This window comes from Macrobrachium rosenbergii, chromosome 51, assembly GCF_040412425.1.
Source record: "Macrobrachium rosenbergii isolate ZJJX-2024 chromosome 51, ASM4041242v1, whole genome shotgun sequence".
Taxonomy (NCBI): domain Eukaryota; kingdom Metazoa; phylum Arthropoda; class Malacostraca; order Decapoda; family Palaemonidae; genus Macrobrachium; species Macrobrachium rosenbergii.
Window position 1 is genome coordinate 71,737,087 of NC_089791.1, and position 25,008 is coordinate 71,762,094.

The 25,008-nt window shown below is 36.8% G+C and overlaps 2 protein-coding genes across 2 annotated transcripts in view; both read right to left on the reverse strand.

Annotated features, from left to right (window-relative positions):
* Positions 1 to 17,179, reverse strand: part of LOC136833481 (proclotting enzyme-like) — a 162,728-nt gene extending 145,549 nt beyond the window's left edge. Inside the window, exon 1 of the mRNA XM_067095697.1 lies at positions 16,865 to 17,179. Within this exon, the coding sequence (XP_066951798.1) occupies positions 16,865 to 16,972 (108 nt within the window). The 5' untranslated portion in view covers positions 16,973 to 17,179. The remainder of the gene's footprint in view (positions 1 to 16,864) is intronic.
* A 592-nt stretch (positions 17,180 to 17,771) lies between these two features.
* The window catches only part of LOC136833484 (DNA ligase 1-like), a 440,466-nt gene continuing 433,229 nt past the window's right edge, over positions 17,772 to 25,008 (reverse strand). Inside the window, exons 4-6 of the transcript XR_010851484.1 lie at positions 18,972 to 19,069; positions 18,248 to 18,339; positions 17,772 to 17,984 (exon numbers count right to left, since the gene is read on the reverse strand). The gene's annotated coding sequence lies outside the window, so the exon portion shown is untranslated. The remainder of the gene's footprint in view (positions 17,985 to 18,247; positions 18,340 to 18,971; positions 19,070 to 25,008) is intronic.

The window sequence follows — 25,008 nt, forward strand, 5'->3', positions numbered from 1 at the left end:
GCACAAATGGACTCTGGTAAAATACATGAAGAGTTTGGAGAGACACAAGAATTGTTGAATGCGGTTGAGGAAGAAATTACAAATAAGCAAGAACAAAAGAAAGAGAAAAGTGATGCAGAGGTAGCGCTTAGACATATAGAAGCAGAAGAAAGTTGATTAAGCTGAAGATGCAGGCTGAAAGAAAAAGAGAAGACAGAGAGAGAGAGAGAAGAGAAAGAAAAGCAGAAGAAAAAAGAGAACAAGCAAGACATGAAAGAGAGATGAAATTAACAGAAGCTCACTCCACATTACCTGTAACACCGTCTAACCCTATCCAAGGTACTCAAGAGCCTGTGTTTGATGTAGTAAGAGTGCAGAAGTTGAATCCAAAGTTTACAGGAGAAGCTCCAGATGAGTTTTTTGATCACTTTGAAAAAGTGGCTTCAGATATGGGATGGCCAGAAGATGAATGGTCAGTCTTGGTACAGTGTTCTCACTGGTAAAGGGAGAAGTGCCTATAGCCTTATCAGCTGATCAGTGTAAAGAGTACAAGGTACTCAAACATAATGTACTACAAGTTTACCAGATGACTCCTGAATATTACAATGAAAGATTCAGATCTCTGAGAAAGGATGACAGGATGACTTTCTTGGATTATGCCTACAAAGTAAGATGTTTCAAACGATGGTTGGAGGCTGCTAAAGCTAAATCTATGGACGAACTTGAGGAGTTAGTAGTCCTAGAGCAATATCTTAGAGGAATTCCTGAACACATAAGAACCTATTAAGAGAGAGAGAGAGAGAGAGAGAGAGAGAGAGAGAGAGAGAGAGAGAGGTTAAGAAACTTGACAAAGCTGCTACATTGAGTGAGGACTACAATACAATTTTTAGCAAAAGGAATTATAATATCAAGTACGAGAACCAACAACGCACAGGTTTTAGGTCTCATCCAAATTTCAGGAATATTCCAAATGGGAATCCTTCTAGCAGCAGTGCCGGTACAAAGCCAGGTAATACCCTTCAGCAATTGAATGTTAAATCTTCATCATCCAGTTTCTCAAGACAGATACAGAAGACTAATGTTGTCTGCTTCAAGTAGGACACTACAGCTGGGATTGTTATAAGACAACAGCAGACCAAGCCAGTTGGTCAAGTGGTTAAAGGTAACCAGGTGAAGCAAACTATGAAGAGCAGTGTGGGGAAGACTGAGACAGTTGGGAAGACTGAGACTAAACAATCAGAGTGTTTAGCAACCAGTGGAAATGTAATTTCAAGCAGTGAGTGGCTGCACAGCTTGGGGATTTTTAAGCCATATATCTGTGAAGGTATGCTGGCAACTCAAGGAGGGAGTGTGCAGGTACCAGTCAAGGTATTACGTGATACGGGGAGTAACCATAGTGTGGTAGTTTGTGGTGCTCACCCACAGTTGGAGAAGAATCTCACCGGAGATTCAGTTATTTTGAAGGGTATAGGAGAAGAAGAGGTAACTCCTATATGCCACTTGCACCTGTTATGTGAATTGGTGACAGGGAATGTTGATTTTGCTGTAAAGGACTCACTAACTGCTGAAGATGCATATGTTTTACTGGGTAATGAAGTTGGTGGTGCGCCATTTGTTCCTTGTCCTATAGTGACAGACAAACCATTGAGGATTAGTCCTATGGAAGAAAAACCCCCACCTCTTTCCAAGTTGTGTAACTACCAGGAGTAAGAAGAGAACTACATCTGCAAATGAAGAAACTGAGGATTTACCTGCAACAAAAGGATCAAGTAAAGGATCTTTGAGCTTAGAGGAGCTGTTCCAGGAAAGTGAAGTTTCCCCTAGTGTTAGCAATGAAGAGATTTCCTAAGAAGAAGAGGATCTTGTTGTTATTGAAGAGACTCAGAGTAGTCAGAGTGTTCCTGAAGATAGCAGTGAAACTACAGTAGCAGGATTAGTAGATATTGAGAGTTCAGCCCGTGAAGTTGGTCAAGCGACTAGAGAGAAGCTAATGGAATTACAGAAGAAGGATACAATGTTGGCTGATTTGTTCTTCAAAGTTGTTGATCAAGAAGAGATGCAACAACTCATACCTGTTATTATCTAACGGAAAGATTTCTAATGAGGAAGCATCGATCTGCAGGTATACCAGGAAATGATGAGTGGGGTGATTATCATCAAATTTTGATCCCATATCCTTTGAGGAAGCAAGTGGTAGCAGTAGCGCACAAGTCTGGACATGTGGGAATCAGGAAGACTGTTGAGAAGATTATGAAGTATTTTTTCTGACCTGGACTTCACAAGGATGTTAGCATGTTTTGCAGAGAGTGTCACACATGCCAGATAGCTGGAAAACCGAATGAAACCATTCAGAAAGGCCCCCTACAACCCACAGAAGGTAGAAGAGAACCCTTTAGCAAGGTAATTATACATGTGGTTGGGCCGCTTCTCAAATCAAAGAAAGAAAATGAATATCTGTTAACATTAATGTTTCCAGTGACAAGGTAAACTGAGGCGATTCCTGTAAGAAGTATAAATGCAAAGGTAATTGCTGAGAAGTTGGTGGAGTTTTTCTCCAAGTTTGGAATACCAGAAATTGTACAAAGTGATAGAGGAACGAACTTTACTTCAGAATTGTTCCAGGATGTGATGAACTTGTTAGGGGTGAAACAACAGTTATCAACTGCTTATCGTCCAGAGACTCAAGGGCCCTTGGAAAGGTTCCACCAGACTTTGAAAAGTATGTTAACTAAATATTGTTATGAATCAGGAAGAGAATGGGATGTTGGTTTACCCTTGATGTTGTTTGAAGTTAGGAATGCTTCAAGAAAGTATGGGATGTTCACCAAACGAAATTATTTTTGGTCGAGACATAAGATGTCCATTGAAGATTCTTGCAGAGAATTGGGAAGAAAATCAAGAGGAAATCCAAGGAGAATATGTGAAGAACTAGAGGAAAAGGTTAAGAGAAATTAGAAAATTCTCTTTAGAAATAAGTCAAGAGAAAATGAAAAGGAGATATGGTGCTAAGACTAAACTAAGAAGTTTTAGTGTAGGACAGCAAGTTCTAGTGTTCTTACCAGTGAAAAGATTTCCCCTTGCTAATAAGTTTCAAGGTCCCTATAGGATAATAGAGAAGTTAAGTGATCAAAATTATGTAATTGAAACACCAGGAAGAAGGAAACGACAGAGGAAGAAACAACTACAAAGGTTTTTTAGCACGGCTGGATTTTATCACCATCTGAATTTCTCAGCCATAGTAGCTACCCTGACTGATCTTGTAACCATACTGTCTAGAAATAGAGGACACTTTTGGAAAGAACAATGTAATTGTAGATTATTTATCCTGTTGTGAATCGTTGGATTCAAACACGGGATAACTAATCTTCTGGGGGGGAGGAATTTCATGATGTTGCCTTTTAATATGTATACCATCTTATAGTTTTTATATATTTACTCTTTTATTTATCATGTATTATGAGTAATGATGATAGTTGTTGAAGTATCATATGTAGTGTAATATCAGATCTCAAAAGAGTTAGTGATTTAGATAACTTAACAGCATAATTTAAAACTGGTTGTACATTTTAATAATAACGTAGTATGTGACCCACATTTTGTCCCTTAGCAACAAGTGTTCTGTACTCATGATGTCGTGTTTTGGTTCAGTTGTTGTTGCAAGGATGATGAGTTATCTAGCGCGGGAATAGCAATCGAGTCATGAGAAGCTTTGTCCCATGTGAGAAAAGACAAATGATCTCACAATGTTTCATGTACTGTTCTGAAAACCAACTTTGGTTATTCCTCTTTTGAAAGTGTACCATTTGTGGCTGGCCAGTTACCATCTGTTTGATCATCTTGAGATTTCGTTAAGAGCTTCATCCCATATGATTTTCTGCTTGAATCGTATATGCCTTTTTGAGAGTAAATGCACACATCTCGATCGATTACATCATGTTTTGTAGGATTGCGTTGCCTGATCACATATTGTTCTGACATTGCCTGGTTGTTTCATTTCCCACTGGAACCCTGAAGTTTGTTGATTCTGATTTAAGAGACTGCTAGAGTTGGCTCCCTCTCTCTTTCTCTCTCTCATTCTTCAAAGGAGAGAAGTAATGTAAAATATTTAATATTAAACTTAGATTTTGAGATCTGAATTTAGGAAAACTGTAACGGCGCCTGACAAAAAAAGTGTGTTTTGTGGATTTTGCGAAAGTTTTCACAAACTTTTGTAACGTAAAGTGAAATTTACTTATTATTACCATGGTATAATAAGGCATTTTAGGAAATTTTGCCTTAGTGAAATTATTATTGATAAATCTTTTGTTTATATTTGTGTTATTCTGTTTGCAATCTCTTGATTTTTCACATTTTTTTACTTTGGTGATTTAACATTTATTTACTTAGTATTTTAAATATTTCTTGAAAATTTAACATTGCATACTTGATTTATTTTCATTGACTAAGATTTTCTTTTCAAATCTTGAGTAACTCTTGATAGTTTAAACTTTTTGTGTTTAATTTAATTTCTTGATAAACTAAAGTTTTTGTGATTTAGTTTTATTTAATAATTTAACTCAAGAATTAATTCAATTTTTATGTTGTTTTCAAGTAATAGTAAATTTTTCAGATTGTGAATTCTAATTATAAATTTTGAATTTAAAAATAAATGTTTGTATTTAGTGTTTTAAAAACAGTGTTTCATTTATTGACCACCAGTGAATAGGATTAATTGTGCACATAAGGCAAAGTGATAAACATGTTTTGTTCCTTTATTTTTGCTGAAGTGAATTAAGACCAGGGAAACAGTTAAAGTTCTTTGATGGAGTGATGCCCTTTTATCCTAGCATATTTCTTGTTTAAATGTTGATACCTCACACTTGTTTTGATAAACTTAGTTTGATTTTTCACATGATTTATGAGCTTTTTATACTTATAGAGTACTCAGTCATAATTTTTATTGTTATTAGAGTTCAGGTATCTGGCTGAAGTGAGGTAAATTTTTGAATTCTGTGGTTTGTTGTCTAATAACCAGGTGTATATATATATAAATATATATATATATATATATATATATATATATATATATATATATATATATATATATATATATATATATATATATATATATACACACACATATATATACATACATATGATACTGTGCAATTTGGACTTGAGTTTATTAATCACAGTTTTTTTCTGTGAAAAGTTTTATATTTCTACATGAATGTTTTTCATAATTTTAAATTTTAAATTTGTTTTCCCTTATGTTTATATTAGCTTTTCATTGTATTCTATAATAGATTTCATAGCTCAGTGAGACTGCGCCTTTTGCTTGATTTTTGAAATAGCTTTTTTTTATTATTTTACAGATATTATTACTGTAACAATACCTCCACAGAAATGCAAGGCAATTTGGCCAAGTGCAATCAAAGGCTAAAAACATGAAACAACAGCATAGACAAGAGACTCCTGAGGAAAGGAATAGGAGGCTTGAGACACTGTGCGAGAGAGCTGCTGCATCTAGAGCTTCAGAGACAGAACAACAGCATGAGGCCCGACTACAGGATAAAAGAGATAGAGCTATTACATCTAGAGTTTCAGAGACATTGCAACAGCATGAGAACCGACTACAGAAAATGAGAGATAGATCTACTACATCTAGGGCTTCACAGACTGTGCAACAGCGTGAGACCCAAGTACAGGAAATAAGAGATAGAGCCAGACGATCATGGACTGCGCAACATTTTAGCTGATCCACATAAAGACTGCCCACAGTATGCAAGTGTTACTATTGGAACAAATAAAAAATGTGCCAAAGTTTTTTTGGTGTAAATCAAGTTTTCTGTACATTGTATATAGCAAAATCCACCGCTCTTTGCAGCTAAGTCTCGACCACTGTTTATGTCACGACCATCCCTTGAAGCTGATTGGTTGGCAATGGTTTCAAAAAATTGGTCAATCTGTGGTTCTTTTCATCTTCATTAATTTTGCAATGGTTGTTTTACCAAAACTAAAATATGTTCTGCTGATTATCAAAAATGACAAATTTTTTAATAATTTGTATTTTTCCTAACATATAAACCTAAGGTCTTTACATATGGATAACTTTCGGAGAAGCTGGAAGTCCAGCCGTTAAACTTTTGCAAGGCGGTTACGGTAACAGTTAGGCCTACCTATGGCAGGGGCAGAATACCGCCCACCCAACCGGTATGCATTCAGTCTCTTCAGCTTACCTTTTGGCCCAGGTAAAAGAATGAGGGGTGGTAAGAGGTGAGTCTTTTATGTAAAGACCTCAGGTTTGTATGTTAGGAAAAATACAAATCAATTAAAAATTTGTCATTTGTTCCTACACGAATACAAACCATCAGTCTTTACATATGGAGACTTACAATCGGAGGGAAGATTCCAAGTAATTCTCTGAACTGACTGGTAGTTCGGCTCACCTGGTATTCCCTTCTTGGTCGTGAAAGAGCAAAGGAAGGATACCATACCTCTGATCTATTGAACATGTGGGTTGTTCAACTGCCAGATTTCTGGGCAATTTGAATCAAATGAAAGTATGAAAACCCTTGATTCGAAAGGTGCAGATGAACCCACAAAGTCGAAGATATGTAGCTAAAAATAACCAACCACACTGTTGAAAATTATCTGTTTGTTTTGTTCCTTTTTTGTTGTTGGTAGTTGGTTAGTTAATTATATATTCAATTGTTTATTTTTCCTTTTTTCAGTTACCCAGTGATAAAAGTATTATAATAATTAATGGTCGTTTGCGCTTAAAGGGAAACCAGCATATTATTATTTTCGTTTTGACGTAAATCCTTTGAAGCGTAAACTACTTAACAACCCTTTCGGAACTATCTGTTGGTGGTCTTGTTTTTTACAGTAATACGAAATCAAAAGAAAAAGGCAGTTGAAAGAAGGTTTTCGTACTGGACATACGGCTGGCTTTACAAGAGGAATGTTATCTACCGTTTGTCGAAGTCGTTTAATGGAGGAGTAATATATCCCTCTTTTCTCCGCCATCCTGCACAAGACGAGACCAGCCACAAGATGTTTTAACATCAATACACCATCTTCGCATGAATTTCCGAGGAATAGAATTGATAAGGTACGTCATTACGAAAGATATGCTGACTTTCTAAAGTGATTCCTTCAATTTATTTATCGTAGATAAATATTCCATTGCTCGATTCCCAATTAATAAACCCTGTGGATTTGGTATTTAAAATATTCGTAATTTATCAATGTTACCCTAGGAAAGTTGTTAGATTTGAGGCAGTTTTTACATTAGTAGCCATCTGTCACTTTACGCCAAGTTTTCGGATCGTCAAACCTTTCTGGTTAGGTGGTTGCCACGTTAAGTGGGTGACAAAATATGAGGCTATCCTTTAATTCCAATTGCTCAGAATTCAAGTTAATTTTAAATTTAACCACTGAGTTTATTTATTGAATTATTGAGTGATTTAGCAGAGCTTGCCTCTACTTTTTTCTTATTTAATTTATGTCCTCAGGGTTTCTTGAATAGAGGGAGGATAGGAGAGGAAGACAGCATACCTGTAGTTACTTCTGACACAGGAAATTCCTTCTTTCCGACAACAAGCCCACCAGCAACCAGTTCTGAATTAACTTCACATAGAAGTTCAGTTGACCTTTTAATGGACTTGTTTTCTTCCTTCCATCGCACATTTTTCAAGACCCATAGTCAGTCCTTCTCTCTCCTTGCTAGAGAGAAGGTAGGGAATGCATCTATTAATCCAAACAAAACTAGATTATAGACGGGATACTCAGTCATGCAGATCACCTCGTGACAGCTTGACACTCTTCCCCTGTCCACTAGAAGAGGGCGGAAAACAGGAGGAAGGTAGGAAGCCAGCCCCACCCACACCTTCTCCCTGTAACCACACACCTTAGGCGAGATGCAACCTGTCCTTAAGAGCTGGGTAAACTACATGACTTATTGAGCATCCACCAAGGATCCAAGGAAAAGGAGTCCAAGGACCCAAGGGCAATAACTCAAGGTAAAAGGATAAGATTGTGAACTGCACAATTACATTCTATCCTAGTACCAGATCGATGGGTTCTTCCTAAATTCCATAGATCGATGAATGACTGTGGCCCCTAAAGATGTTGCCTTAAAACGCACTGATAACCACCAGGAAATGCAGGGTACGTTCGGAAGGTCATTCCCCTAGGCAGAGAAATGATCGCTTTGATTATGGTCATTGCTCCAAGGTAATAGGATATGCATGTGAATTTCACAAATACATTCTCTCCCAGTACTCAAACTACATGTCCTTTCTGAATGTGAGACATGGATGACTTTGCCTTCTAGAGATCTTACCCAAAACGTACTGATGTCCAGTAGGAAGTTTCATGGTAAGCTTGGTTGAACAGTTTCCTGGCTAGAGAAAGGATCCCCTTTGCCATCGTTTCTTGGGCAGTTCGAAGCTAACGAACTAGTCATTAGCTTTGGGTTGAAGGACTAGATTATGGGGGTAACACACGAGTCATACTGTCTTTGGTGCCGTAGGACCATCGAAGGAAAATGATCAGTCTAGCTGATCACCTTCGAATATGTAGAATAAGCAGATCAGAACAGAGCCAACAACAGGCAATTGAGAGAAGAAAGAGCATGATAAATCTTCTTTCGAGGTTGAGCAAGAACCGGAAGTCAAGATCAACCGTCCTATCCCTCGATTTCATCGAAAAAGTACCATCTTGCCTTTGATTCCCTGTTGGCCATCGTACCAAAAGTACTTCTGTCTGGCCAAGTACTTCCACTGTCGCAGACCTGACATGTAAGGACACTAGGACCTTTGGAGACCTTGTTAGTATCGTGGTGTCGTTGTTGTCATACTGAGGATTGTAAGCAGTAATCACTGCCTACATTTCCCACTCCTCACAGGAGTAACATTACAGCACGAGGACCAAGGAAAGGGCCTGCAGACACCCTTCTTTGACTGAAAATAAGTCTTTAGAACTAAAGTCTCTAGATCAGTCGATAGATATATCTGATCAGACAATAAGATAAGGTATCTAGCAATACGTGTCTGATATCATTCCTATGATTGGTCTATGTGTACCATCGGCTACATACGCACAAATTTTACTTTTATTCTCTGTGGTCATCAACACAAGTACAGTGTATGTGTATATACACATGCTTATACATGTATACATGTACAGTCACTCAAAAATTTTTTGCAACATGTTCCAGAAGTTTTTGTTCACCTAACAGTAATTTGTTCTTTTGATATTTACAAGGAAATGTAATTTTCTTATTCGATTTTGGTTATTAATCATACGGTTAACAATATAAAAAAGAATGGCGAGTGAAAAATTCATATTACGAAAAATTACGAAACATTTTGAAAATTTTCACTTCAGATGATTGGGCAAAAGAGTCAAAGAAGAAACTATATTTTGAATCCAGATAAAAGCTTATTGAATAATAAAATAATATTGAATAATCATCAATGAAATTATATATAAATAAAGAAAGAAAGAATTCAACCATTATCGTTGTCAAAAACAAAAAAGAAAAACTCTCATAACGTCGTATGTTATTGTGTGACCCCACATTCAGGCAGGAAAGTTAAACTAAACTGTCTCATCACTTGCACCGATAAGATGGGCAACAGACTGAGCCGCACCACAATCATTAGCTTGCATAGGACTAATGTTTCTATCGTAGATATTGCTCGGCAGCTTAGCGTAAATAAAACAACCATGTATAGAGGGATACAACAACACAGAGAACGAGGAAATATGAATATTCATTGTAAAAAGTGGAGGACGACCCCATTGTTGCACTACTGTTAGGGATCATCATCGGATGATCACTGAAGGAGCTCCGCAACTCCCCTGACAACTGATGTTGCCATAAAGAGAGAACATTACGCTCTCCCTTCAAGTTACTGCCCAAACCATCCTTGACAGGCCACATGAGACCAAGATATTATTTCATCTTACTCCTGCCAAGAAACACTCCATATCAGCGAAACACAAAGAATAGAGGTTAGGGATTGCGTTACAATATAATCCAGTGGCCGATGATTTCTGTAAGAGTCATCTTTTGCGATGAGGAGGAGACATTCTCCACTGATGAGCATGGTAGTCTTCTTCGCTGCTGGCACTTAGCATTAACTAAATTAATGTTGAACTTCTTGCTAATTTTAATTCTTTAGAAATTTAGATAATAAGAAATACAAAAATAGGTGTTATATATTCAGTTAAATTCATAAGAGGCATCAAAATGATACGCCTAAGTAGCAATGAAAGAAATGAGAAATTACACATGATAACGGCATTATATATATACAGTATATATATATATGTGTGTGTGTGTGTGTGTGTGCGTGCGATTATATTCTATGCATTACAAAAGTAGATGTGAAATCTGTTAGTCTAGTTCAGTATATTTTATATTAAGTTTCACTAGTTCACAATATACATAGGATTAGTCATTCAAAAATTTGATTAATAATAATGTGCAAGCAAATCTTTACAAACGTCATATTTGTTGATGTTAATAAGGCTAATAGTTCAACTTATAATAGTCTTAGGCCTATGTCTACAAAGTTCACACATATGAAGGAGATAAAACAACAATAGTGATGGCAGTTGGAGATGAAAATATTAAAACATAAGAACAGCGATGACATCTGAAGTATTATAGTAACATCTTTTAATTAAGTAAAGTATGACAACAGTAAGCGGTATCAGAAAAAGCCCTGTTTAAGGGAAACTGCAGGTAATTTCTCGGACCCACCGCTATGGTTCGTTTACTTTTCTAAGATCGCTAGGGTGGGGACAGGAAAAGAACACAGCACTGCCATATCTATTTATCCCTTTTAATCTCACCCTCGACGTTAATCCTTTGTTTATGGCTTTGCTGAGATCTGTCATTTACCATACTTAGTTTTTTAAAGCAACCGCGTTGAGTAGATTTTGGTTGTTCTAATGAATTTTCTTTTTTTTGTGTGCTTAATGAAATAATAACCATAGTTCTTATAATAATATCATAATGTGTTTAATGCATTAACACAAAATTTGTGAAGGGGGTTCGGCTGGAATATTTTTCAAGCCCTTTGATTATTATCCGTATTCTATTTTAGCAGCTATTTATTGGTTACGTGATTGGATTTTTTCAGTGCCTCTGCAGGTTAAATAAACTATTCATCATTTAGGAGAGAAAAATAATTTACCATTAATTACACAGCCCCCTTGTTGTTTCTGAGAGTGAAGAGTGGAGAGATCTGATCTGCTTTGGCTATCCCTCGGGCTATCCATACTGTCCAGTGACACTGGCTGCTTGAGGTGACCACCGTTGTCGTTCTTGATCCAGCTGGCTTTGTAAATGCCCTTGCCGACCACGTGTCAGCGAAATTGAGGTTTGGCAGCGGCCGCCAAAAATTATGCCATATCTCTTTGTTTTTATAAAAAATAAAGGCGTTTGTACGGAAAATATGTAAAGTCAAATATGTTTTCGTTGTTACCTTAAAATGAAAAACATTTTTTTTATTTCGTTCGAGCAGGCGCTAACAAGGCAAAATTTTGAATCATAACAATGAGACGTTTGACACCGCAGGAATTACTTACTTGCCCCACCCTAGCAATCTTAGAAAGGTAAACAAACTATAGTGTTCAGTTGTTTCATGCGCTTACAACTGAGTTGCCAAATAGCGCCAGATGTCGCTATTATAAGCTGTTGTCCGAAAAGTTTTGAAGTATGTTGCAAAACATTTTTGAGTGATTGTACATTTCACCATATGTATATACATTATACAGTATATCGTGGGGTCAGAGCTACTATATTAATTATAAGCTACTCTATTTCCAACAGATACGGGTGGAAAACTATTTGCAAATAGAAATTGACGCTTAGGCCCATGCCCTGCCATTGCCTCAAAATATAAGAAATTGACGTGTAGGCCTACGCCCTGCATTGCCTCAAAATATAGGAATTTTATAATTTTATAAGCAGTCCTAATCTCACAATGATATTAACATTTGACATGCAGGATTATGATGAATTAATACCCTAACGTCGGAACTGGCTGCATAAGTCTATGCTTCATTTCAATTAATGTGGTCTATGTGGAACTGCCTATGCAGGCCAACACCAATTTAAAAGAAAAAAAGCAGCAAGGTAATTGTGTATTTAGGCTGCGCATGATCAAAAAAATATGCACAGACAAAATGATCCAAGGTCTTCGTAATGATATCATATGACTTACAGTAATATCTCTTTTATCGGAGATATCAATTGCATGCTTCACAATTCCGGGAATTCAAATCTGTGGTGTCATCGTTCATGCACGAAGCTCAACCCGACCGAACGGAGTCAAATCCGTACCGGCAAAGTGGCAATTATTTGAACTGTTAACTAAACTCATTTTTTTTTTTTACAGAGGCGCATTGGCACTCACTCACAGGGGTGCCCTTTTAGCTAGGAAAAGTTTCCTGCTAGCTGATTGGTTGCAAGTATTTTATCTGAATAGCATCATTTTTTCAAATAATTACCAAGTAATGTGAATCAAAACTTATTTACTAACCTAACTTTCTCCCTCAGATATATGTTTTATTAATAAATAATGTTAACGAATAAAGAGATTATAAAGTATTGTGATGGTAAGTCTAAATTTAATAACAACACCCGCCGAAGTCAACGACAGGAGCTTGTTTTCGGATGCACGCTGCATAATTTTTTTACTTTTCACATATTTTAACACCAATTGGGATAAATTACACTAAGCATAAGAAAAACATGTTATTATAAACTTTCTTGAATACCAGAATCTACTAAAAACATAGAATTAATAAAACTCGCTATTGGTGAAAACTTCCGGGGAAGTAAAAGGAACAGCCGGTGGCTGTAGATAAAATTTATATAGATAAAATTACCTAGATAGGTAGGTCTAGTTATTCATATGGTATCCACATGCCAGCAAATGTTGATGGGCAAGAAAACTTTTCAGATACATATCATCTTTTGTGCTGAAGCCTTTTGTTATATCATTATGATAAATATGTTAATAAATATGAAGAGGTAATACATAATAATAATGTACTTCCCTTATTATGGCTTCATTTCTTGCACACATTTCAAACTAGGCTAGCCTATGTCTATGTGTCTTACACCATTTTTTGACAATTGCAATAAATTTTGCTTAACTCTTTAAGGTAAGGAGTAACAGTAAACAGTAGCTGATGCTTGATATAAGTTAGGCTAGGTGTATGCAGGCCTATGATGTACGTCCGTATAGAAAGGGTTTTCTAATTTTGTCGTAAAGGTATAGATTCTATTAATGGCACTATTTTCGGTTTGAGGATACTGCAGTGTTCCATAAATTGCATAAAAATCACAATTAAACGAATTCATAATTTCACCGAGTTACAACCGCGATACCCCTCCCTCCTCCTTCCATCCCCGCCTCGGTATTTGACAGTGGACGCCTATAGCCTACTGATCCTTGAAATGTATGTGTATAGTACATTTTCTACTCAGTCACATATTCTTTTACTTCTCAAAATATCCGCAGAAACTCATGTTAACCTTATATGTGTCCTGAACAGAACACAAAATATAAGAAAATAAAAAGTTTTCTTATCTCTCATTGTCTGCTGTAACTTACATGAAAGGGTAAGTTGTTAATTTCTGTGAAATATATTTTTATTACTGTGCACCTACAAAAAGAAGCATAGAAACTATTTAATTGCAGATAGAGCCATTAAAGTAATCTCAATAACATAACACTGATTTCAACACTTACATAAATCAGGAAAAAGCTGCAATGACATAAATCAGGAAAATGCTACAATGACAATCAGCTGGGATCATTTTCTCGCCTGGCCGCCACAGATTGTTCTTTTTACTTCCCCGGAAAGTTTTCACCAATAGCCAGTTTTATTAATTCCATGTTTTTAGTAGACCCTGGTATCCAAAGAAAGTTTATAATAACATCTTTTTCTTATGCTAGGTATAATTTATCCCAATTGGTGTTAAAATATGAAAAAAGTAAAAAAAATTATGCAGCGTGCATCCGAAAACAAGCTCCTGTCGTTGACTTCGGCGGGTGTTGTTATTAAATTTAGACTTACCATCACAATACTTTATAATCTCTTTATTCGTTACCATTATTTATTGACAAAACATATATCTGAGGGAGAAATTTAGGTTAGTAAATAAGTTTCTATTCACATTACTTGGTAATTATTTGAAAACAGTGATGCTATTCAGACAAAATACTTGCAACCAATCAGCTAGCAGGAAATTTTTCCGAGCTAAAAGGGCACCCCTGCGAGTGAGTTCAAATGAGTCTCGGTAAAAAAAACCGAGTTTAGTGTGACGTCTTTCCCTTAACGAGAGCTAGCCAATCACTGGCGTGCAGTGGGTGGGGCTTAGCTGCAAAGGGCCATGAATTTTGCTTATAATCAAGGCCACCAAAAATAGATGTCTTTTGGTGGTCTCGGTATAATGCTGTATGAGCCAGGTCCCACGAAACTTTGACCATGGTGGCCTAACCTATATCATTGCCAGAAGCATGATTACAACTAACTTCAACCTTAAATAAAATAAAAACTACTGAGGCCAGAGGGCTGCAATTTGATACGCTTGATGATTTGAGGGTAGATGATCAACATACCAATTTGCAGCCCTTATAGCCTCGGTAGTTTTTAAGATCTGAGGGCAGACAGAAAAAAGTGCGGACAGACAGGCAAAGCCGACACTAGTTTTCTTTTCAGAAAACTAAAAACGGAAGTGGTTTGTAGTTTCTGTGAAGCAAAAAAGTTTAAATCAGTCTCCTGGTGTTTGCTGCAAAAATAGAAAAGTGAAACTTTGCCAACTGGAACCACCACCGCAAAAACTGACATACGCATCAGGAGGTACTGTGTACATCAGTCAAAGTATTTTCTTAGCAACATCAGAAAATACAATTCATGTTTCCAAATGACATCATTCAGAGCCAGATCAGTTGTTGAACAACCCGGATTTCCATCGACATTCACGGTGCAAGGACAGATTTACCATGATGCAGGGTCGTTGCTTCCGTCGCCAGATCAACCACCAAAATTTCTACAACTATATTTCATTGAAAACAAACAAATAGAAAATGACATGTGAGAAAGATAACTTTAAAGCAAAACATGAGAGTACATTTGGGGGATGAGAGTGCTCAAATTTTCTCCAGTAAACTACTCGAGATTGGAGAAGGTCGAGTAGCAGTCAAGTCTTCTGGCAAGATAAAATTGTAATCCGGTTTTTGTAATTTGGTGTCGTCCGTCGCAGAGCTAATAAACGCAGTCTAGCCGGCTGTTTTCCAAAACTATCACAAATTGAACTGGTTGCAAGAGAGGGGCTTTCTTGCTGCTACAAATGACGATGTCAGTGAAATAAAACAATTGAATACTTGCCTTGTTACCAGACGAAGTCACTGAATATAAGTCTATCGATACCAGAGTTCCTAAACTCACTTGACTCGGCTGGATTACTACCACATCGTCTTTTACTTAAAGTAGAATCTCCAATTATTTTATTATACGTCACCTCGATCCACCAAAAGTTTGCAACGGCAAGAGGCGTGTGTTAAGATGTTGGGCAATGCAATTGAAGCAACTATCTTAACAGGAAAGGGAAAAGGTGAAAAATTTTTTATCCCACGGATACCACTCGTTCCGACGGACCTCCCTTTTAACTTTAAGAGATTACAATTTCCAGTGAGACTTGCATTCTCGATCACGATCAACAAGACACAGGGACAGTCTAAGCAAGTACTGTGGAGTGGATTTGAGATCGTCATATTTTTCCCACGGACAACTTTATGTTGCTTGCTCAAGGGTGCGTTCACCCAAGAATTTATTTATTCCTGCTCCTGATGATGAAACTAAAAATGTTGTATACAATCAAGTTTTGTGTTAAAGTAATATTATAGTGAATATGTGAAAGACTTTACTTTATAATTTGTATACTGTATTTATATTTTTAAAAACCTATAAACAAAAATTCTTGATACACTATAGATAGATTTGATTCCTTTTCCTGTCTAGTAGAAGGTTGGGATAAATAAATATCCGGGGGTGTTCTACATTTTGGGTGTGTTCTATGCTTTGGGTGTGTTCTACGGTCTGGGTTGTTCTACGCTTTGAGTTTTTACCGTGCAACACCGGGTACGTCAGCTAGTTTGATATACAGTTCCTCAGGTAGCGTGCAAAGTGAAAGATTTCTGAGGGACGTCAAACGTAAAAGTGAGTATATGAGTCAATTGAATATGAGTAGAATGTTTTAGCAGACAAGCAATTGTTAAAAAATCATAATAAACAAGCAAACAGTCTACAACCAAAGAAATTACACTTACGTGAAAAAAGTGGTCGTAAAAACAAGTTAAAAAAAATTATTTAGATAAATTACCTCATTTTACTTTTCATATAACGTCAGTTTCCTTGGTTGTGGACTGCTTGGCTGTTGCTTATATTTTTGTAATTATATTTAAAAATATTTCACTTACTTTTTGCCGTCCTTCAGATTTCTTTCACTTTGAACTTTACCCTGAAGAAAAATCTAGTGATTGCACGAAAATGCTGGTTACGGATGCCTCTTGCATTTCCTTCTGGCTCTTGCAGTACATCGAGTCGCGTAATTCTTATGACATATATATATATATATATATATATATATATATATATATATATATATATATATATATATATATATATATATATATATATATATATACTATATTATATGTATTGGTATCTTCATATTTACTGTGGTTATAGGATTTCTTCACACTCAAGTTTTTCAGGCCACTTAATAACTTATTCGATTTCATTGGCAAATATATAAATGAACAAACGCATAAAGTAGGATAGGATATACATTCATTCCCGTTTCAGTTACCTTGATGGTTATTTGACAGTTGACAACTGTCTTGGCGTTGCTCGAGAGGACGAGGACAGATTCACCGTCCCTGATAAACCGCTCTCCACAGTCTGTCCTTGTCACCATGGTCTTCAAGGGCTCTGCCGTCAGATTATTATTATTATTATTATTATTATTATTATTATTATTATTATTATTATTATTATTATTATTTATTGCGATAACCAACGAGTGGAAAGTACTACTGATATACTGATAGTTCAAGATAGACCACTGAAATATTTCATCACTGTTACTGCGTAATAATGACAACAAACAGTAATGATGTTTACGCGCTGTCAAAAAAAAAAAAAAAGAAAATGACAAATCTACCTACACACAAGGTAGTTCGTGTAATGAGCGCGAAATTTTAGTTGCGACCTTAAATGTCTTAACAGAAGTTTTAATTTTATGTTTTCTTTTTTCATAAAGGATGTAAAAACTAAACATTCACTCACGTACATACATAAAAACATACATACATGCGTACATATACATACATACACAAAAACTCTCATGCAGTAACTTCAGTTGGGCCTTAGAGGATTTTACCCTTGTAATTCTAGGCATAGATTTGTAAAAGGAATGAGGTTGCTAGTCTTACCCCTTCACCTTGGCAACGCAGAATACATGTTAGCAATGCCTGTGCGGTCACCCATTCAATTTCTGACCTGTTCCTTTGTGCCTTAATTTTGGTGATCGGACGACAAGTATGCGTATGTATTTTCTTTAGCGAATTTATAAAAATGTTGTTAGAGCTTTAGAATGACAGCGTGAGTTCATGCTTGTGCATATCAGTTATTATTATAAAAATTATTATAAAAATAGAAATATCTCTTCCGTGTGTGTGTGTGTGTGTGTGTGTGTGTGTGACTTCGTGCACGTTTGGGTCACTTTGCTTTATATCGCTCAATTCTTTTACTTATGCGGTACTCATGGTGACTCACCACCATTAACGGACACGAGGCACAAATATCCTCCAGGGCACTCCGAGTCGCTAAGATTTTTCCTCTGGAAACTCATCCTCAAAGAATTCGTTGATGTCTTGCCAAAAGACTTCTCGGGATTCTCCTGCTTACAAAATTTCTTCTTGGAAACTCTGCCGAAATAAGATGATAACGAGAGATCAGAGGAGCACTTTCAAGAGGATTCACTGGTTTGGGATTCTCATCAACATTATAGTATGATAACTTTAGTATACATTATTGAAAGCCCTCTATCACAAATACATGCTCTCACTCTCTCTCTCTCTCTCTCTCTCTCTCTCTCTCTCTCTCTCTCTCTCTCTCTCTCTCTCTCACACACACACACACACACACACACTCAAGACCTACAAGAAATTCGCATGCAAAGTAACGTTACCCATCGCTTAAGATGAATTTCTCATTTGTACAGCCTCCCTCGGCAAGGACGAACCTGGGACACCTCAAGGAGAGCGTGGAGCCTCTTGGTGCCTGGAAAATATTAGGAAATACCACCAAACACGATCACAAATAGTACTGGTATGACTGAGAAAAGGCTACTGATCTCTGGCGGTCATTAGAATTGTTCATTCTGTGGTTCCATCCCCCTAAAAAATGTAAGTATCCCTTGCAATAACAACAGTAATCATAGCAGTGATGGTGCAAGCAATAAGTAGTGACGGTAATATTCTGTGAGGGAAATTTGAATCAATAAAGTGACGTCCACAAAGAGATAACAATTTCAAATGTTCGGTTTTGAATGAATAAGATTTTAACAGTTGACTCAGCAGCCAAAAGGTGTCCAGACGAGTTATTTGCCTGTGAGTGGGATGACAAGTTTTTATGGCCAATGCATCAACGACAGAACAATTTTTTCTGCTTTAACGGAACTGATAACTGAACGTACCATAAGAATTGTAGATAAAGCAAACTCCAAAACAGTTATACAATTGGGAACGTTTATGCATATCATTTTGACTGAACATTTCTTTGCATGAGTCAACGTTAGCCTTGAGAAAGTGTTGTTAGTGGGAAATCTTGATTGGATATGACGGCATTATGTTTTCGAAATCATTATCGCAGTAGTGCTTTAACTACTAAATAACATCAAGGAATAAATTCACCTTTATTTTTCGTTTACATTTCCCTGGACTGCCGTCTCCATCAGATGCCAGGACGCTCTCCCCCCGTTTCAAATGGGTCGTGCCTCCGCACTTTACTACTGAGGACAAAATGTATATATATACATACATACATCAATAGAGGTACAAGTTTTCAATATCTGTATGATGTCATCAGAAGCTAATAGAAAGAAAACAAGAGGAAAAGTTTTCCATTAGCCCAATACAAAATTAGCCAGCACAGAAGACTTTGTAAACACAGCCTCTAGAAAAAAAAAAAAAAAGATAAAACCGCAGGAAAATAAAACAGAAAATCATTGTCTCCTATGAATTTGTCACGTAGGTTTCATCAATTATCACGAGTAGGATGTATAAAAACTCTTTGTTTCTGTTTCTACTAGCTATATTTTTCGTAATATATATATATATATATATATATATATATATATATATATATATATATATATATATATATATATATATATATATATATATATATATATATATATATATATTGTTACGCGTGAGACTTGGCTGATAAGTTTATTACTTGATTTATGTAATTTTTATACGGCCTTGCACACCAACAACACACCTAACCTGTCGATGAGCTACGAATTAACCTCAAAGACGGCTGTTTATATTAACCAAGGTCGCCAGTTAAGGGAAATTAACCTCAACAAAGAACATTCAATGAATAAAGACTTTACGATGAATGTCGCCAACTTCGGACGCAGGCAATCTCTACTCGTTAAGATGGTGGTGAAACACAACGGCTCCTCCAAACAATGGATTCGAGACACAAAGAATGCATAAAGAATTAAAATGACTTGCTTACCCTAAGTCCTAGTTACTCTTACTGGAATAATTTGGATGAAGCTAAACAATATGATATTTTGGCTTACTCTAGACTTCGTAAAATCATCTACCGTAAGTGGTGGCTGGAGAAGGAAACAAGGAAGACTGAAATAAAGTGGGAGATAATAGTAACTCGACGAAGGATGAACTAAAATTCCAGACTTACTGTTATACGAAGGTTGTTGCGCATCAACTGTCGATCGGGCACGCTGGGATTAATTCGCCACTTCACTTAGTAACATAAGAACGAAAGAAAGACGGAGAGACCAAGGAATTCCCGTGCCGGGAAAAGACGTCCGCACTCCTTGATAGTTAAATTCTCTCTTTCTTGTCTGACCAGCGCTGGGTCAAAACAGGGGCAGCCGTTGATGCCGTCGGGGTCTGAAATTTTGTCAACACATCCGTCGAGCAGAACAGGTAAAAAAAAGCTTAAGGCCACCTATCTTAAAGTTGAATATGGAAATTTCCTACGGGGGGTTAAATCCCTAATGCTACTGAGCTCTTTGCTACAATGGACGTTAACGTTTGAACTGGCGACGCTCCTATGTGGGACAAAGGCTTTTCCCTGTCTTGGTCAGGTTGATATTACTAAAACTAAATGTTCGAGGGTGAACAGCATAAATATACACACACACACACACACACACACTCACATATATACACATTACTTATTTACACCAAATTAGCAATTAAAAAACAGAACAAGGGGAAATCCAAAAGCAGAGGTAAGAAGCCCAAAACACCTACCCACAACGGTAGCGTAAAGCAGACTAACTGGCTGCCCTTGAATCTATAATGATCAAATTGGCTGTCCCTACCCTCAATCACCAATCAGCATCAACCCAACTGTTCATTGCATAGTTTGCTCTTGTTTTTAGCCACTGTGTCGGTGCTCCCCCCACCTCTATCTCTCTCCACCTCCTGTTCTGCATTTCTTTTTAGTCTGCTTTACGCGGCCAGCCCTAGGAGAGCTGTTAGTCAGCTCAGTGGTCTGGTGAACTAAGGTATACTTAACTTTTACGCTACCGTTGTGGGTAGGTGTTTTGTGCTTCTTGCCTCTGCTTTTGAATTTTCCCCTTGTTCTGATTTTTAACCGCCAGTATGGTGTAAATAAGTATGTAATGTGTATATATCTTATCTTTTATACGCAAATACTGTTTATTTTAATCGCTATTTCAGCCTGGAAAATGTATGGATAGAAAACAGAATGCTTTTCCATAGCTCCATTATGTCTATATGTATATATATATATATATATATATATATATATATATATATATATATATATATATATATATATATATATATATATATATATATATATATATATATATATATATATGTATATATATATATATAGACATAATGGAGCTATGGAAAAGCATTCTGTTTTCTATCCTTACATTTTCCAGGCTGAAATAGTTGATTAAAATAAACAGTATTTATGTATAAAAGATAAGATATATACACATTACATACTTATTTACACCATACTAGTGGTTTAAAAATCAGAACAAGGGAAAATTCAAAAGCAGAGGCAAGAAGCACAAAACACCTACCCACAACGGTAGCGTAAAAGTTAAGTATACCTTAGTTCACCCAGACCACTGAGCTGACTAACAGCTCCTAGGGCTGGCAGCAAAGCAGACTAAAAAGAAATGCAGAACAGGAGGTGGAGAGAGATAGAGGTGGGGGAGCACCGACACAGTGGCTAAAAAAAAAAACAAGAGCAAACTATGCAATGAACAGTTGGGTTGATGCTGATTGGTGATTGAGGGTAGGGACAGCCAATTTGATCATTATAGATTCAAGGGCAGCCAGTTAGTCTGCTTTACGCTACCGTTGTGGGTAGGTGTTTTGGGCTTCTTACCTCTGCTTTTGGATTTTTTGTTCTGAGATTTTTTTAATTGCTAATTTGGTGTAAATAAGTAATGTGTATATATCTTCTCTTTTATTAGCAAGTATTGTTTGTTTTAATCGCTAGTTCAGCCTGGAAAATGTATCAAGCGATATGAAACGTCGGCTTCTTAATAAATGGATAGAAAACAGAATGCTTTTCCATAGCTCCATTATGTCTACTGTCTGAGTGTCTGATCCTATATTTCGTACATATATATATATATATATATATATATATATATATATATATATATATATATATATATATATATATATATATATATATATATATATATATATATATATATATTTTCTTTAATTAGCAGGATCAGACACTCAGATAGTAGGCATAATGGAGCTACAGAATGCTTTTCCACAGCTCCATTATGTCTACTGTCTGAGTGTCTGATCCATATATATATAAATATATATATATATATATATATATATATATATATATATATATATATATATATATATATATATATATATATATATATATATATATATATATATATATATATATATATATATATATATATATATATATATATATATATATATATATATATATATATATATATATATATACTGTATATATATATATATATATATATATATATATATATATATATATATATATATATATATATATATGTTATTATGATTAGCAAGAACTTGCTAGCAAATTGCCTCCCCCTCTTTGTTGTTGTTGTTGTTTTATTCTGTTGTTTTCATTTACTGCAAGCTGCTCGATCGATAGACACATCTGTCTATCGAGACTTACGGTCAGAATACAAGGGTTTAAAATTGGCCGCTCCCCTTGAAGCAGATCTTTCTTCGAGGCAAAAGTGATTTCCGTCTGGTCGTTTTCTTACAGGCAAAACTTCCCCTGCGCGGCATCAGCTGAAATGACTCAACTCCCCTATGTGTTGGACGTGCCCCCTGCCCATAGGAGGAGATAAAAGCAGAAACCCACGAGGCTTCCCTCTCACACATGCGCTGGATTGGATGGAGTAAGGACCAAGCCACCTGCCCCTGGCAGTGCCCTTAGCTAACCACGTGGCCCTTTTCAAAGTATACTTTCTCCTCGTGCCCTTCGACCACGAGCCACGTGTTCGCTCCACCGTTGACCTGCCGGATGCCCACATGCCATTGCCTGGCCCTTCGTGAAATTCCCACCTATTGCCCTTTTACGTGAAGCCCCCGCATCCTAACACGTGAAGAAACTCGCCCTCGGAAATCGCAAGTCATCCACGGACCCCTTTTCTACACTGAAACCTGTCTTACGGTAATGTTCCCTGGAAGACCTCCTTTCAGTCACGCTTTTGTCTCGTAATATTTACTTAAATTGTGAGCCAGTAATCACCAAATCTCTTGTCAAATATCCGTGCTCTTCGAGTGTCGGCAGTGCTAAGCTATCATTAATTCATCGAAGCCCTTTGGCACCCTAAGTGCAGCTTCAAATTCATTAATCTTTTGTCTATTTTCATTACTGGCGTATAATGTGCATATCTCTCATTTCAGAGGGACCCTATATCGTGGAAGCTTCTTGGACTGTGTCTGGAATTCCCCAGTTTCATTCATCCTGTAGGAATCCCCTCCAGGATCAATAATCTACTAGCATTCCTCTTTCCTGTACTAACGTTATTTATGTAAATACACTCCTGCAAGTTTGCCCCGTGTTTTACGTAATATCTTCCTCAGTAACAAGAGCCTTAAGCTCATATGAAATTCCCCTTTGTTTTCCTCTTTTTACGTTTTCCTGGACCCACGAAGTCAGAATCACAAGGCTAAATTACCTTAAATTGTTGCTACCTGTCTCACAGAGAATATTTCAAACTAAATCGCCAGGAAAAACGTAAAAATGGCGACCTGGCCATAGATCTTGTTTTGCAGTTGCAGTTCCCCTAGTGTTGCTTCATTGCATTTGCAACTTGCCAGATCAGCTATTAGCAAAGCTAAGCTGGGTACGAGACAACTACAAACCTTTTTTGTAAAACCAGCACACAGATCCAGAAATTCCATGTAAGTAATGTGTTTATCTTAGCAAAACCTTTTTACAATCGTGACTGTTCCTAGGAATTAGAAATAGGGACGCATGTATTCACTGAGAGAAAAGAACCGCCGTATTAGATTCGTTAATGCATGCCTTTCAGGATAGGTAGTTAGGAAATAACCAGTGCTAACCATCCGTTGCTTCGAGGAATAGTGCGAAATTCCTCTGTGTTAAAATCCTTGCCATATTCTTTGCTTCGAGGAATAATGTGAAAGAAATTCCTCTGTGATAAATTTTACTTCGCATTTCGGATTAGCGAACTGTTATTTAGGCGGGAATAAATTCCCACGTGGGACAAGACGAAGTCAGCTTGCATTGCTGAAATTCTCTCAGTGTAGTTAAAATTCGAGTCAGGTGTTAGGAAAGCGAAATTAAACTCCGCTTATAGGGAAAATTACTAGGTCGTTTTACTGTTATCCTCTCCCCGGAATCCCAGACGGTCTATAAACAGACGGGTCCATTCACACAGAATCTAAAAATAACTCCGGTGTTGGCCAGACGTCCTGCACCCCCAACCCCGCCCATGCCCGTGTGTGTAGTAAATTTTTTTTTCCATTCATTTCTCAGCAAACATTTTTCTTTGGGGTTTTCCCGTTAGTAATTTCTAAGTCCTAAGGGACGAATCGTACTTCCAAGTCCTCAGAGACTCCTCCTAAAATTCTACGTCGCACGAGGCGAAATTTCTCACCCAAATTCCGAGTCCAAAGAGACTCCTAACAAATTCCAAGTCCTCAGAGACTCCTAAAATTCTACGTCGCACTTGGCGAGAATTTCTCCAAATTCCAAGCCCTCAGAGACTCTACTACTAAAATTCTACGTCGCACGTGGCAAGAATTTCTCCAAATTCCAAGTCCTCAGAGACTCCTAAAATTCTACGTCACACGTGGCGAGAATTTCTCCAAATTCCCAGTCCTAAGAGACTCCTACTAAAATTCTACGTCGCACGTTGCGAGAATTTCTCATTCCTGCGGGAACCCAAAATTAAGTCCTTTTGAGACATTATATAGTGTAGTTCACACACATCTAAGCCCTTACGGGACTGATCATTCTAGTTCGTTAGAACAACTCCTTAACTTCACGCTACAGCCGGCCAAGTCCGAGCGTGACAAAATCCAACTACGTCTTCCGAGACGCATATTAAAATTCGTTCGCCAAGAACAACCACGTCTTTCTAAGACATATCAAATTTTAACAAAAGTCTCCTCAGACTTACTAATCAACTGT